This window comes from Pseudorasbora parva, chromosome 1 (genome assembly GCF_024679245.1).
Source record: "Pseudorasbora parva isolate DD20220531a chromosome 1, ASM2467924v1, whole genome shotgun sequence".
In the NCBI taxonomy this organism is placed as follows: Eukaryota; Metazoa; Chordata; class Actinopteri; order Cypriniformes; family Gobionidae; genus Pseudorasbora; species Pseudorasbora parva.
In genome coordinates this window covers 50,440,604-50,455,303 of record NC_090172.1, presented here as the reverse complement: position 1 = coordinate 50,455,303, position 14,700 = coordinate 50,440,604, and the positions used below count along the sequence as shown (strand labels likewise).

General features: G+C 35.7%; 1 protein-coding gene and 1 long non-coding RNA gene across 4 annotated transcripts; both read left to right on the top strand.

Annotated features, from left to right (window-relative positions):
• The first annotated feature begins 167 nt into the window (after positions 1-167).
• mthfs (5,10-methenyltetrahydrofolate synthetase (5-formyltetrahydrofolate cyclo-ligase)) lies at positions 168-14,004 on the top strand. 3 transcript variants are annotated; one of them, XM_067444887.1, is made up of 4 exons: positions 171-237; positions 1,479-1,620; positions 2,524-2,785; positions 12,320-14,004. In XM_067444887.1, the coding sequence occupies exons 2-4, from the start codon at positions 1,510-1,512 to the stop codon at positions 12,541-12,543; spliced, it is 597 nt and encodes a 198-aa protein (XP_067300988.1). In that variant the 5' UTR covers positions 171-237; positions 1,479-1,509; the 3' UTR covers positions 12,544-14,004. The 3 variants fall into 3 exon arrangements, with proteins under 3 accessions (XP_067300996.1, XP_067300988.1, XP_067300984.1); XM_067444895.1 differs by lacking the exon at positions 1,479-1,620 and having other exon boundaries at positions 168-237; XM_067444883.1 differs by lacking the exon at positions 171-237 and having other exon boundaries at positions 1,364-1,620.
• Positions 8,557-10,016, top strand: LOC137075953 (uncharacterized). Its single transcript, XR_010905128.1, has 2 exons — positions 8,557-8,918; positions 9,163-10,016. It is a non-coding gene; the product is annotated as an uncharacterized lncRNA (long non-coding RNA).
• Positions 14,005-14,700: the final 696 nt, after the last annotated feature.

Here is a 14,700-nt window from a genome sequence, read left to right as displayed (position 1 = left end):
TAAAAGGAATAGAGGCACTATGTATCTCTTTGGAGTGTTCGTTTGTAAAAAATAAATAAATTAAAACATTTTGCATAGGCTAATTATTACCAGTGTTGGGTGTATCTAGTTACTATGGGTGCGTCTCAATCAGCTCCCTAGTTTAGTTGTCAGGGCACTGATCAGGGAGTCAGCCCGTTGACTTATGTCCTGATCAGTGCCCTGACTAGTGAACTAGGGAGCTGATTGAGACGCAGGGTAAGTAATTAATTACTGAAATTTAATTATTTCCGTTGAAAAAGTAAAGTAAGGGATTACTCTTATTTTGTAGACTGTAGAACAATTATATATAATACAATAGTGGAATATACAACAAAATTTAAAATCTAACTTTAAAATGCATGTTTTTTTATGTATCATTCTCACATTTGTAATACTTTTGTCAGTTATTAAGAATAGTTTATGTTCTTCCATATTATTTATTTGAATTAAATAAAAGAGCCACTTCATGTCTATCTTTGTGTATCATGTCTATCATATATATATATATATATATATATATATATATATATATATATATATATATATATATATATATATATATATATATATATATATATATATATATATATATATATATATATATATAAACAGATGAATATATATATATAAAAACAGATGAAACTTGAAATAACTAAATAAACATAACCCTTAAAATAGCATATTATGAATGGTACCATTAATCTGAATATTGATATGAAAAAGTAAAAAAACAAAAATTATTAAATTCTCTCATCATGTAGGCCTACCTCACTGTCACCCTCATGTTGTTCCAAAAACATAGACTTTTTATTCTATTATTATTATTATTATTATTATTATTATTATTATTATTATTATTATTATTATTATTATTATTATTATTATGTATATTTTGTGGAACTTTAGTATGACCATCTTGTCCTGGACTCCCATGCATTTAATATTTACATTTTTTATTTTTTTTATTTTTATCTAAACAGGAAAGGAAAAGTTAGACAAATGGTCTGTGATCATTCACTTTCATTGTATGCCAAAAAGACACAATAAGTGAAGGGCAACTCAGACTGTCAATCCTTTACAATCCGGCAAAAAAATCCTAGCAACATTGTTTGTAAAATTTTGTAGCAACATAAGGGGGAATGTTACAAAAGACTTTTAATTTGAGGTTGAATGAGGGTTGAATTGTGCCCTTTTTTCCTTTTCCTTGAATGTTTATTGTTTACTTTTCCTTTTCCTCGAAAGCCATGAGCTGTAAACTGACTCTGCCCACTCAGGATGACTAATCAATTTTTACACTAGCCCCGCCAAACTCAGGACGACTAATCTATCCTACGTTAATAGATCCCACGCACATGTGCAGACTGCACCACTGATGTTATCGTTTTCTCACGAGTTAATAATTAATTGAGCTGCTGCAATGATCACAAATATCTGTAATGTAATGTGTCTGTTTGCAGTCTAAGTGTATTTGAGCGGTGCAGATTCATTATGGCAGCTTTGCGTGGAGCAAAACAAGCTTTAAGAAGAGAAATCAAGTGTCGAGTGGCTGCAGTGAGTGATCTGGAGAAACTCAGACAGTCTCGAGTTGTTTCACAAAAGGTAAATGTCATCGAAATGTCAGCTGAGTGGCACTAGCTTACGCGACAGTAGTTCGATTGCACTTTGCACGTAGGATATTAGGATTTCTACAGATGCGTTAGTAACTTAACCTAATATCCACATTCAAATGTAATTTTGTTGTTGTCTCTGGGGTACAGAGATAATTTATTAATCACATAAGCAGTGTTTATTGGAGCAAAGCAAATATACCACATTAACATTTTATTACTTATAATGTTGAATATGTTATGTCTCATTTTCTTTCCTTTTTTTGACAACGTTTTTGCTACCACAACAAATTTCTTTTTGAGATTTTGGATATAAGATAAGCCACATTTCTGCACATGACAGTGTCTTGGCATCCTGGTCTCCTGCCTATTCTTCTTTTTTGACAGTTCCATGGCTTTAACCTTTTATGCACCTACATGGACGGTTTAGTGCAAACTTTGAGCCGGGGACTGACCTCCAGGGGGCAACAAGGAAGAGCTGAGGATGTTAGTGGAAATGTTTAGAGAGAAATTAAAGATGAGATTTAAATAAATAAATACAAAATTATTTCATTGAATACAATCTTGGTAAAAAAGTAAATAACTGATCAATTAAATTCAAGTTTATGTGTATAGCGTAATCATATTATTTCAAAGCAGCTTCACAGAAAATGCTTTTTATAATTATTATCGGTCCGAGATGGTTATCAAAGTAATGTTCATATGGTGGTAGCTACGGACGTCCACATGAGAAACAATTATCGTCCGAATAGGGCTATAGATGTGATAGCCTAGATAGAGCAATGTACAACAATCCTATATTGCAGTAAGATATGTTAAGTATGTTACAAAATAAACTATAAACAATTGTAAATATGGTTTTTATTTAATTATTATTATCCAATCTCATGTCTAGTTGTTTAGGCATCCCAAATACCTGTCCAGTCAGCGGGTTGCTGTCTTCCTAAACATGCATGATGAGGTGCGCACAGGGGACATCCTCCTGGACATCTTCAAGAGGGGCAAAGTGTGCTTCATTCCCAGATACTTCACCAAGAGCAGTCATATGGACATGTTAAGACTTCAGGACATGGAGGACATGAAGACACTGCCTCTCACATCGTGGAACATCCGGCAGCCAGCAGACGAGGACACCAGAGAGGAAGCCCTAGATACAGGTGGGTTAGACCAGAAAATGTAGACAATGGACCTACCCTATAAGCTTGTTTCTGCCACAGAATTACCTGAACAAATCTGAGAAAAAAAGTAATTTGTGAGTTATAAACTTCCAATTGTGAAAAGTAAAGTAGCAGGATATAAACTTGCAGTTGCTTGGTTTAACAGAAAGAACTTAGACTAAGATAGGATTAGGCCTTAGTTCAGTTAAGACATTTAAGTAACTTTTATAAATGTGCCCTAGAAAACAACATTACTGATGTGCATCTAAAGACAAAACAATGGCATTGACATATTTTAAGATATGTCAGTGCAAGTTTCTTTCGGTTAAATCAACTCAAACATGCATTGTAGTCTGGGACTAGCTTAAGCCTTGTCTGTGAAACCGGGGGAAAAACTCACAATTGCGGGTCAAAATTAAAAGATAACTCGCAGTTACCTTTCTTTAATTGCACGTTTATATCTCAAAATTCTGATGAAAAAAAAGTCAGAATTGTGAGCTATAAACTAAGAATGGCAAGAAATAAATTCAGATTTGCAAGCTATAAACAAAGACTTGTCAGTTATTAAGCCTGAATTCTGAGATATAAACTTGCAATTGCAAAAATAAAACACTTTTTTTATTCTGTGGCTGAAACAAGTTTCCATACTGCCCTCCTACAAAACCTTTTTGTAATTACATGTCAAATAAATTGCATGTTTAAGACGAATGCCAAATGTTACAAATTTAGCCCAGATTTTGTGTGTGTGTTGGTAATTTCTCAACCTAATTCATCTTATATTAGCTGATTTATAGCATGACTTATAGTCTGAAACACATGAGGGGAAATATAACTTTGCCTAAGCTCAAAAAACATTAAAGTTCAACAAGGAGAGGAGCTTGCACACATCATACGTAAATGTTCTGTCTTTGCATTTGTGAAGTATTTTTTATAAGAATTCTATTTTATATTGTGTGTGCAAACTCCTCCCCTTGTTGAACTTATTTCTTTATTTATTAATAAATTCAAAATACAGCACATATTTGCTGAGCTATTATAATTGATAATTGTATAATATAATAGCAATGATTATTATAATATTATAGTCTTATACAGGTATGAAGTGTGGAAAAGGAAATCTATTGTACCATTAGATGGTGCTCTCACCCCACATGTTAATTTGGCTCCACTTACAGTATAATCAGGTTCTGATGTTTTGTATTGCATAGAACACAAGATTTTACATCTAAACATTAGGTTATTTATTTTAATTTGATACTGTAATATTATAAAAGTGGGATATTGCATTGCAGTGTTTAAGAATTGTATATTCTGACTAGTAGTTGTTGCTCCAAGTTTCTTCAATCAAATTCTTTTAAAGTTCCTGTTTTTTTTTTTTATTCCTTATCAGTTTGTTTTAAAAACAACTAAAGTGACACATAGTTTTACTGTAATCCCAATAGGCATGTGGCAGTATAACATTTTCAGGTTGCAGTAATTGCTAAAGCTTTTATCACAGTTTACGGTATTATCATGATGCTGTAAGTTGCAAAAATAGTTGTTATAATAACTTTTTCTTACAACAAAAAGAACTCAGAACACATGAATACAATAAAGCAATAAGCTACACAAACATTTAGTAAAGTAAAGTAATTTGTTTCAAACAGAATAAAGTGCAAAATTATTATAAAGAACATTAACTAACATTAACCATGAACAATAACAACTAGATTTGTTACAAAAGTTATTATTCTTTGTTAACTTCAGTTAAAAAATACATGATTATCATTGTTAGCTCATGTTAAGTCCATTAAATAATAGCTACAACTTGATTTTAATAATGTGTTATTACAGGATACATTTTAAATGGCTGGTGGGTAAATTATTCTTAAAATTAATTCTAAAGATATCATCATAAATAATTATTCACTGTATTTTGAAGTGCCCACAATAACAATATTGTGCTTGTTCATTATTGTGATATCATATTGCTGCACATGTCTAGATCCCAATATATTATCTCTCAATGTGTGATTTAGACTCATATCAAACATGAAATGCACTTAGAAACACATTTCACTTCCATATTTTTTGCATAATTCCATTAATGCAGTAAATGATTCAGAAATTGATTGAATGTTGAAAAGTGGGTATTACCAGAAGGGATTCCTGTGGTTACAGATTTCTTTTCAATAATCATGCACAATAAGACCAGAAATGTGTATTTAGAAAATACATTTTGAAATTTAAGCATTAGCAGGGGTTTTTATGAGTGATTTTATTTCTTCATTAATGTGTAATGTAGTAATTGACCAATTGTTTATTTTCAGACTCATGTGGTTTGTTATACTGCCTAAGTCATGAACTGACCATCATATTTAATATATTCCCCCACATTTATTTTCTGTAAGTGAATCATGATTCATAAATCAAGCTGTTTCCTGCACACACCTATTATTTATGGAGTCTGTGACTGAGGACTGTGATTCTGATTATCAAAGACATGCTTTTATTCTAATCGTCCTAATTTACCACCTACACAACTTTACAGTTTACTTTATCTCTGTAATTTATCATCAGGCTTATTATAGCTGAAGTAAATCTTACATTTTAGCAAAGCGGCTTGTTTTATAGAGCAAATAGGGAAGAAATAACCCTGTCTCACTGTGTCCATGTGGTGGAGAATATAAACTAGGCAGAACTGAGCAGGTGTTACAGGACGGCAGAGGCAGACCAAAGCCTCTCGCCCCTGTTGAGCAAGTAATAACTCTGAGATTAAAGTCTGTGTTTTACACACACATTTGATGGGGTGTTTGTGTATATGAGCATTAAAGAGAGAGAGGAGGGGATAAAAAAAATGCAGCCATTTAGGAGAAAGCAATAGAAATGGGGGTTGGTATGTGAAACGCACATGAGGAGGGGTGTAATCGCACTGAACTATCCCAGTTGGGGAGGAACGTGGGTGTTTTTGTGCATTTTGTTCCCGCAGAGTGAAACTGTAACCTTGAGCTTGAGTGTACTTGCCTTTTAAAGTCAACATGAAATAAAAAACAACCTTATTTGCTTTCTTAAAGGTGTAGTTTGTAGTATTTATGAGGATCTAACATAAATGCAGTATAGTAAACATATAATATACTCTCTATTATCTCTGTTGGCAACATTATTGTCCTTTGTTGGCCACCATAGCTTCGTGTGTTTCACATTTTGTCCTCAAAGTTGATGTGTTAGAAGTAGGAAAAATGGGCAAGCATAAGGATTAGAGTGAGTTTGACAAGAGCCGAATTGTGATGGCTAGATCTGGATCAGAGCATCTCCTGTTCTGCAGTGGTCAGTATCTATCAAAAGTGGTCCAAGGAAGGAACAGTGATGACCCAGGGATAGGGTCGAGGGTGGCCAAGGCTCAATGATGCACAGGAGCGAAGGCTGGCCCGTGAAATGGTTCAGGAATGGTTTGAGGAGCACAACAATGAGTTTGAGGTCTTGACTTGGCCTCCAAATTCCCCAGATCTCAATTCAATCGAGCATCTGTGGGATGTGCTGAACAAACAAGTCCGATCCATGGAGACCATGGATCACAATTTACAGAAAGGATCTTAAAGTTTACTTAAATTTACTTAAATGTACTCAATTTACTTAAAGCATCTGCTGCTAACATCTTGGTGCCAGATACAACAACACACCTTCAGACCCTCGACGGGTTAGGGCTGATTTGTCAGCAAAATGGGGACTAACACAATTTTATAATGTTATACCTTATCAGAGTTTATACCAAATATAAAGCTGAAAAAAGTGCTGTATGAACCATGTTATGGTTTGAAATTTGAGTCAGGAAAAGTTTGGAATTTTGAAATGGAGAAAGGAAACCCTGAGGTTGATATTATGATTAAATTGACATTACCTTTACATGTTGCCAAGAAAAAGAAATGAGAGGTGAGACTAGATGAAAATGTCAGGTGTGTGTGTTTGAAGGAGGGACAAGCATTGAATCTGTGTGTGCAAACTGACCAATCTTTGCATGCTTGTATTGGTAGTACATCACTGTGACACTAAGTGCTAACAAGACTGAATGGTTTGAATCCACCGAAGTGCACTTCATTGCCTATCTGTTGGTGTGTCTGATTGAGGTGCTCCGATAGCATTTAATCCCGCAATAACACTCCATTCCTCACTGTCTTCCCTTAAGGTCAAATGGTGCTGCTTGTAAATCAGCAAGTTTTTATGAGATTCCAACAAACATTGGGACTTAATGAGCTGTGTCGTCTGGTTAAAATGACTGTCACATTTCCGTTTGCAGTAGTAAAACCTGAATTGGCCTGAAATGGGTCTCTTAAAAATGTAGCCATTTTAGTGAATGGAAAAATTAGTGTATCCGTGTGTGTAATTGTTATTAGAAGTGAGCTTGTGCCTGATAACACCATTACTACCGAATTGGGGTTAAGGGTTTGTTCAGATCAATATCTAATGATATAAAACTGCTATCAATATTTCAAAGCTGGTCATTATATCCTTTAATTTTGGTAGTTTAGAATTAATTTAGTAAATATTACAATTTAAAAATAAATGCTGTTCATTGAACTATTGTTCAAATAATCATTAAAAAATGCATTATTCATTTTAATGTATTTTTTATAAAATAAATGCTACCTTGGTGAGCATAAGAAATTTCTTTCAAAAACCAAGATCTGAATTTTTCCAATTATATAACATTTTTGTCAGTGCATCCAGAAAGTATTGACAGCACTTCACTTTTTCCACATTTTATGTTACAGCCTTATTCCAAAAATGATTAAATTCATTATTTTCCTCAAAGTTCTACAAACAATTCCCCATCATGACAACGGGAAAGAAGTTTGTTTAAAATCAGCATTGCAAATGCATAAAAGTAAAATACAAATCGCATTTACATACAGGTAAGTATTCACAGCCTTTGGCCATGACAATTAAAATTGAGCTCAGGTGCATCCTGTTTCTACTGATCATCCTTGAGATGTTTCTACAACTTGATAGGGGTCCACCTGTGGTAAATTCAGTTTATTGGACCGGATTTGGAAAGGCACACACCTGTCTATATAAGGTCTCACAGTTAACTGTGCATGTCAGAATACAAACCCAGCCATATATGCCAAGGAATTGTCTGTAGAGCTCAGAGACAGGACTCTATTGAGGCACAGATCTGGGGAAGGGTACAGAAATATTTCTGCAGCATCCAAGGTCCCAATGAGCACATTGGCCTCAATCATCCATAAATGGAAGAAGTTTGGAACCACCAGGGCTCTTCCTAGAGCTGGCCGCCTGGCCAAACTGAGCGATTTGGGAAGAAGGTCCTTAGTCAGGGAGGTGACCAAAAACCTGATGGTCACTCTGAGAGAGCTTCAGTGTTTCTCTGTGGAGAGAGAAGAACCTTCCAGAAGAACAACCATCTCTGCAGCACTCCACCAATCAGGCCTGTGTGGTAGAGTGGCCAGACGGAAGCCACTCCTCAGTAAAAGGCACATGACAGCCCATCTGGAGTTTGCCAAAAGGCACCTGAAGGACTCTCAGACCACGAGAATCAAAATTCTCTGGTCTGATAAAACAAAGATTGAACTCTTTGGCCTGAATAGCAAGTGTCATGTCTGGAGAAAACCAGGCACCACTCACAGGGGCGTGGGACTGGGGGGATAAAGGGTACTGAGTAATCAGGGCCCAAGGCAGGGAAGTCCGTTTTCTATACATACACATACATGGTACGGGGGCCCAGCAAGATGGTTTGTACCCAGGGCCCAAAATTTGGTGCTACGCCCCTGACCACTCATCACCTGGCCAAAACCATCTCTTCAGTGAAGCATGGTGGTGGCAGGACAACGAGTCTAAGCACGCAGCCAAGATAACAAAGGAGTGGCTAAGGGACAACTCTGGGAATGTCCTCGAGAGGCCCAGCCAGAGCCCAGGCTTGAACCCGACTGAAAATCTCTGGAGAGATCTGAAAATGGCTGTGCATAGACGCTCCAACCTGTTGGAGCATGAAAGGTCCTGCAAAGAAGAATGGGAGAAACTGCCCAAAAATAGGTTTGCCAAGCTTGTAGCAAATGCTATGCAAGCTTGTAGCCATTAGTCAAAAATAATTGAGGCTGTAATTGGTGCCAAAGGTGCTTCAACAAAGTATTGAGAAAAGGTTGACATTTTTCTGTCTTTTATTTTTTAATAAATTAGCAATTTCAATACTGCAAATATGTATGCAAATATGCAAATAAGTATGTGAATACTTTCTGGACACACTGTATATATACAATTGATATAAAATGCATTTAAATAAAATAATTAATAAATGTATACATTTCAAAAGACATAAATATTACAAAGAATTTACATCTAAATTAACAGCAGAAAATCTAAATTTGTCTCTTTTCTCATTTTAGCAGCATATTATGACTATACATTTGTCATTGGAAAAAAATGAAAGCAATGATAAAGGGTGCTTTTCATCTAATGAAAAAAAGAAAGCAAAAAGCTGCGGAATCTCCTTGGCAAACTCCTGTTTCTTCAATCCTTTCTACTTCACCTTTTACACCAGAAGACCGTGAACTGGGATCAGCCGATAAATAGATCAGATGAAGAGAGAAGAAGACAGAAGAATTTTTTGAAATCCTGCAAAGGACTGATGCACTTTCAAATTGAAGCCTTGAGCAATTTTGGGACAAAACTGGGATTGATTTGGAGGTATTGCTCTGAGATGAAGCCTGCAGGGCTGAGAAAGATGTTTTGCAGTATTGATAAAAGTATAGGCTTGTACATTAAATACCTTTTCTTGTTTATATTGGAGATGATCTAATTGGTTCAGGCTCATTAATAACAATGTTTTTATTTTATAAACTGTTTACAATTTGCCAACACAATCATATCAAGTTGAAAAATGTATATGTAATAATTTAGCTTGGATGCATTATTAATGAATTTTGGAGACAGGCTTATTAGAACAGAGCCGAGAGTGAAATATGGAACGAGGTGCAGGAACAGGCTGGAATCGTGAGATGTTTGCACCATTGATATCAATATTTAATGGTTTTGCTGGTGTTTGAAATTTAGACTCTGTAACATATTTTATGTAAACCAATAAATCAGACTGTCTGGCCACTATCATTTGTTTTATCTTGAAAATTGGCAAATTTGTAAGTCCTTTATTTCCAGTGAGCCTTATTCATGAATGTAAACAGAACGCAAGTCCTTTTGTGCATAAATCATTGCATTAAAACAAATACAATTTACATAAAAATGCAGAAAATCATTGATTATTCATGAACATGGCCCATTGTGCTCATTGGAAATGTAGAGAACACAGCAGAACACAAATCTATTTGTATTGCACTTGCAAGTTATTTTGCAATTGATTTTGTTTGGAAATTACATCACATTAGTTAATTCTTTGATTTCGCATGAAGTATGTCAGGACCTCTATGCAACACTGGTTCACTAACAGTTAATGCAAGAATTCATTGTGCTCATGTTTAAAGATGTTGGTTGTGTGAATTAAAGTGTTTGTTTGCTTCTCTACACCAGCATACATCCATTTGTAAGTAAATTGGTGAATGCAGTTCTGAGACACTGACAGTTTACTGACAGCTAATGGATGTTTGAATTATATGCAAGAAATTGGTTCCACTTGTATTTAATTAGCAACAAATTGGTTTACAAACAGTTTATCTATAAATTTGTTTCTCATGTTTCTTGTGGCCCAAATTGTGGAAGTTAAATTGTATAGTGTTTTTGGCTACATGATCAGTGCTTAAATCCAAGTTTGTTTGGCTTGTTTCATGAATTAGGCCCAAAGAATGATTTTGAATCTATAGTGTTTGTTGGCTGCATGAGTTTAAATGTGACCATGGAACACAAAACCACAAAAGTCACAAGTCACACATGTATATTTTTGGCAATAGCCAACAATGTATTGTTTGGGTCCAAATTATAAAAAAAATAAAAATAGGCATGCATTGGTTATTATATATGTCAATTAGGAAACATGCATGATGCATCTTTTCCATTATAAATAACCAGAATACATTCAGCTAAAGGATTATTAGGAACACCATACTAATACTGTGTTTGGCCCCCGTTCGCCTTCAGAACTGCCTTAATTCTACGTGGCATTGATTCAACAAGGTGCTGAAAGCATTCTTTAGAAATGTTGGCCCATATTGATAGGATAGCATCTTGCAGTTGATGGAGATTTGTGGGATGCACATCCAGAGCCTTAGGCTCCCGTTCCACCACATCCCAAAGGATGCTCTATTGGTTTAAGATCTGGTGACTGTGGGGCCATTTTAGTACAGTGAACTCATTGTCATGTTCAAGAAATCATTTTGAAATGATTCGAGCTTTGTGACATGGTGCATTATCCTGCTGGAAGTAGTCATCAGAGGATGGGTACATGGTGGTCATAAAGGGATGGACATGGTCAGAAACAATGTTCAGGTAGGCCGTGGGATTTAAACGATGCCCAATTGGCACTAAGGTTTCTAAAGTGTGCCAAGAAAACATCCCCCACACCATTACACCACCGACACCAGCCTGCACGGTGGTAACAAGGTATGATGGACCCATGCTCTCATTCTGTTTACACCAAATTCTGACTCTACCATCTGAATGTCTCAACAGAAATCGAAACTCAGACCAGGCAACATTTTTGTAAAACAAGTATCCAATTTTGGTGAGCTTGTGCAAATTGTAGCCTGTTTTTCCTATTTGTAGTGGAGATGAGTGGTACCCGTTGGGGTCTTCTGCTGTTGTAGCCCATCCGCCTCAAGGTTGTGTGGGTTGTGGCTTCACAAATGCTTTGCTGCATACCACAGTTGTAACGAGTGGTTATTTCAGTCAAAGTTGCAATTGAAGTTGCAAAAATCAGCTTGAATCAGTTGGCCCATTCTCCTCTGACCTCTAGCATCAACAAGGCATTTTCGCCCACAGGACTGCCACATACTGGATGTTTTTCCCTTTTCACACCATTCTTTGTAAACCCTAGAAATGGTTGTGCATGAAAACTGCCCAGTAACTGAGCTTGAGAAATACCGTCTGGCACCAACAACCATGCCACGCTCAAAATAGCTTAAATCACCTTTCTTTCCCATTCTGACATTCAGTTTGGAGTTCAGGAGATTGTCTTGACCAGGACCGCATCCTTAAATGCATTGAAGCAACTGCCATGTGATTGGTTGATTAAATGACTGCATTAATGAGAAATTGAATGGTTGTTCCTTATAATCCTTTAGAGTGTGAGTGTATGTTTGTAAACAAACAGAAAAGAATGTGGATGAAAATAAGTTAATTTATAAAACACATGTATCTTTCAAACACCTGTCTGTAAGCACACAGATGTTTTGTGTTTACAGCTCTTAAATTACAGTCCACACTGCCTAATTTTCTACTCTGTGAATGTTTGGCTTCCCTGCACATTTTTGGTTCTTAAGAACTTAAAAATCACTGTATTGTGCTGTAATGGTGTAATTTGAGCTCCAAAAACAAATCTGCATAATCCACATAATCTTATTTAATTACTGTCTTTCCTTTCTAATTTTGCTACAGGAGGACTAGATCTTATCCTCATGCCTGGTCTGGGATTTGATAAGAACGGGAATCGGCTTGGCAGAGGAAAGGGTTTTTATGACACGTATCTAGAGCGCTGTAGGACCCACCCAAAGGGAAAGCCATACACCATTGCCTTGGCTTTCAAAGAGCAGCTGTGTGCTGAAGTCCCAGTGGGTGAACATGATATTCTTATTGATGAAGTCCTCTATGAAGACGAGTAATGAAATGGACCAGTCGGACCATGATTTCACCGCTGTTGATTTAAATTCAATGGATTCCTAACAACATTGACCCTGTTGCTGAAATTAAATCTTTGGACACAATCCATATTCTCAAATCATATAATGTTTGCAGAGTCTTTTCAGAAAAGTCTAGAAGAGAGTATATTTATCAGCATAAGATTTACCAAACTCTGGCTACTCTCTTAAAAAATAATGGTTCTTTATTGGCATTGATGGTTTACTTTTACCTTGACCTTGGTTCCATGAAGAACCTTTCCGTTCCAATATATATTAATAAAAAATAAAAAATTGGGAACCAAAATTTTTTTTTCTGTGTCGTTGCAAAAACAACTTTTTGGATCCTTTTTAAGAGTGTATCAAAAGGCTAAATCTTTCCTTTTCCTGCATTCTGTGCCCAGGATGAGATTAGCATTATTATAGATATACTGTATGTACTTTGCTAATTACAGTGAAAACAATAAGCTCATTTTAACAACACAAGCCATAATAGTTATATCAGTTATAATAGTTAAGATCAGTTTTCGAACCTATATTTATAAAATCCTGCGTACAGCTCTTCCTGTTACTTACTAATGTAATTTTTCATAAATTTTGCAAAAACGCTGGTGGTGCCTACACTGTAAAAGAAGTCTGTAAAAATAGGGCACGATATACTGTATAAATATGAAGGAATTTTACGTATTGTTTTTTTTTTTTACAGGTGTTTTAACACTATTTTGAATTACACATTGCATTAGTTTGTGTTTTAAGGGTTAACAAAAATTTCCGTAAAATTACTGGATAATGTACTGGCAGAAAATTACCAGTACATTTTCCATTTTAGTTTTTTTTACAGTGTAGCAACATAAAAAAATGTGGGTGGGGAAAGAGTTAAACCGATTTAAAAAGAATAAACGTTCAAACCTGTATGCGGTTATTATTTTTACTGTAAAAATACAAAGGTTATTTTTTTTTTTTGATAAAGGTTTTTCATACAGTTAATTTCAATACAACAATTAATTGTGGTCATGTTGGTAACCATAAAAGTGGTCTATATTACTTAGTACGCTATACTGTGAATCTTCTGAAGTCATTCGATAGCTTTGTGTTATTCACTTAAAATCTCTCCACTGCAACTCTTAATTTTCATTCCACATTTTTGATCGAGCTGTTTGGTTACAGCCATAGACTGTAAAAAAGATGAACGGCGTGTCTCCACTCCCCAGTCATTGTTGATTACATTATTTAGAGACTAAGTCTACACAATATTGATCCTGAGGTGGAACCGTGGGATCAAGTTCCTGCCACTTCTCCCACTTCTGCAGACTTAACTGCAAGCTCAGCTGTCAATCATGATGTTACGCCTCATTTTTTATAGCATCAAATAACTAACTAAAACCAAACTTGTTAGTAAAACAAACATTTGGACATATGTAAGCATAATAAGAACTACCAAAAATGCTTTCGGAAAATTATTTGAAGAGTAATTACATTTGGCTCGTGTCCCATTCGATTACATGAAGAGTGTATGGTTTATGGATTATACTGCAGCCAGCCACGGGGGGAAATCAAATCGTTTTGGCTTCACTTTTCAGGATGGGCCCTATTTTAATGATCTGAGCGCATTGCACAAGTGCACTTAGGATGTATCCGAATCTACTTTTGCTAGTATATCATTCCCAGAAAAACTTTTCAGCGCTCAGCGCATTTGTGCATTGTACCTAATCTCTTAATGAGTCATAGGTGTGTTTTGGCAGTAACGTGCAATAAACCAATCAGAGTGTCATCTCCCATTCCCTTTAAAAGTTGCGCTTGCACCATGGCGGGTTCGCTATTGGAATGACGGAATTTCTGAGCAATAAGACTTCTTCGGAAATGCTTCTCCAGAGAGGAATCCTTTTATTTTTAATGTTTAAAAATGTGTGTGTGCTGCTACATATCCCTGTGTGTGTGTAATAAGCAGAGTGTATGCTAAGTAACACAAAAATACTTCAGTTTCCTCAAAATAGCAACGCCAACCATGCAACTGAACACACCTCGTTTTCAGACCAGCCCGCTCGGGCCCGAACAGATGGGCGCATTTGCTATTTAAACACTGTGGAGCTGGATGTGAAATTGATAACTGCGTCGGGCTGAAACTAGCAAAAACCCTTGCAT

Excerpts from the sequence above, each read along its gene's own strand:
- mthfs (XM_067444887.1), top strand. The coding sequence starts at position 1,510 with ATGGCAGCTTTGCGTGGAGCAAAACAAGCTTTAAGAAGAGAAATCAAG. Across the intron at positions 1,621-2,523 it reads CTCGAGTTGTTTCACAAAAG|TTGTTTAGGCATCCCAAATA; the intron begins GTAAATGTCATC and ends TCTCATGTCTAG. Across the intron at positions 2,786-12,319 it reads AGAGGAAGCCCTAGATACAG|GAGGACTAGATCTTATCCTC; the intron begins GTGGGTTAGACC and ends ATTTTGCTACAG.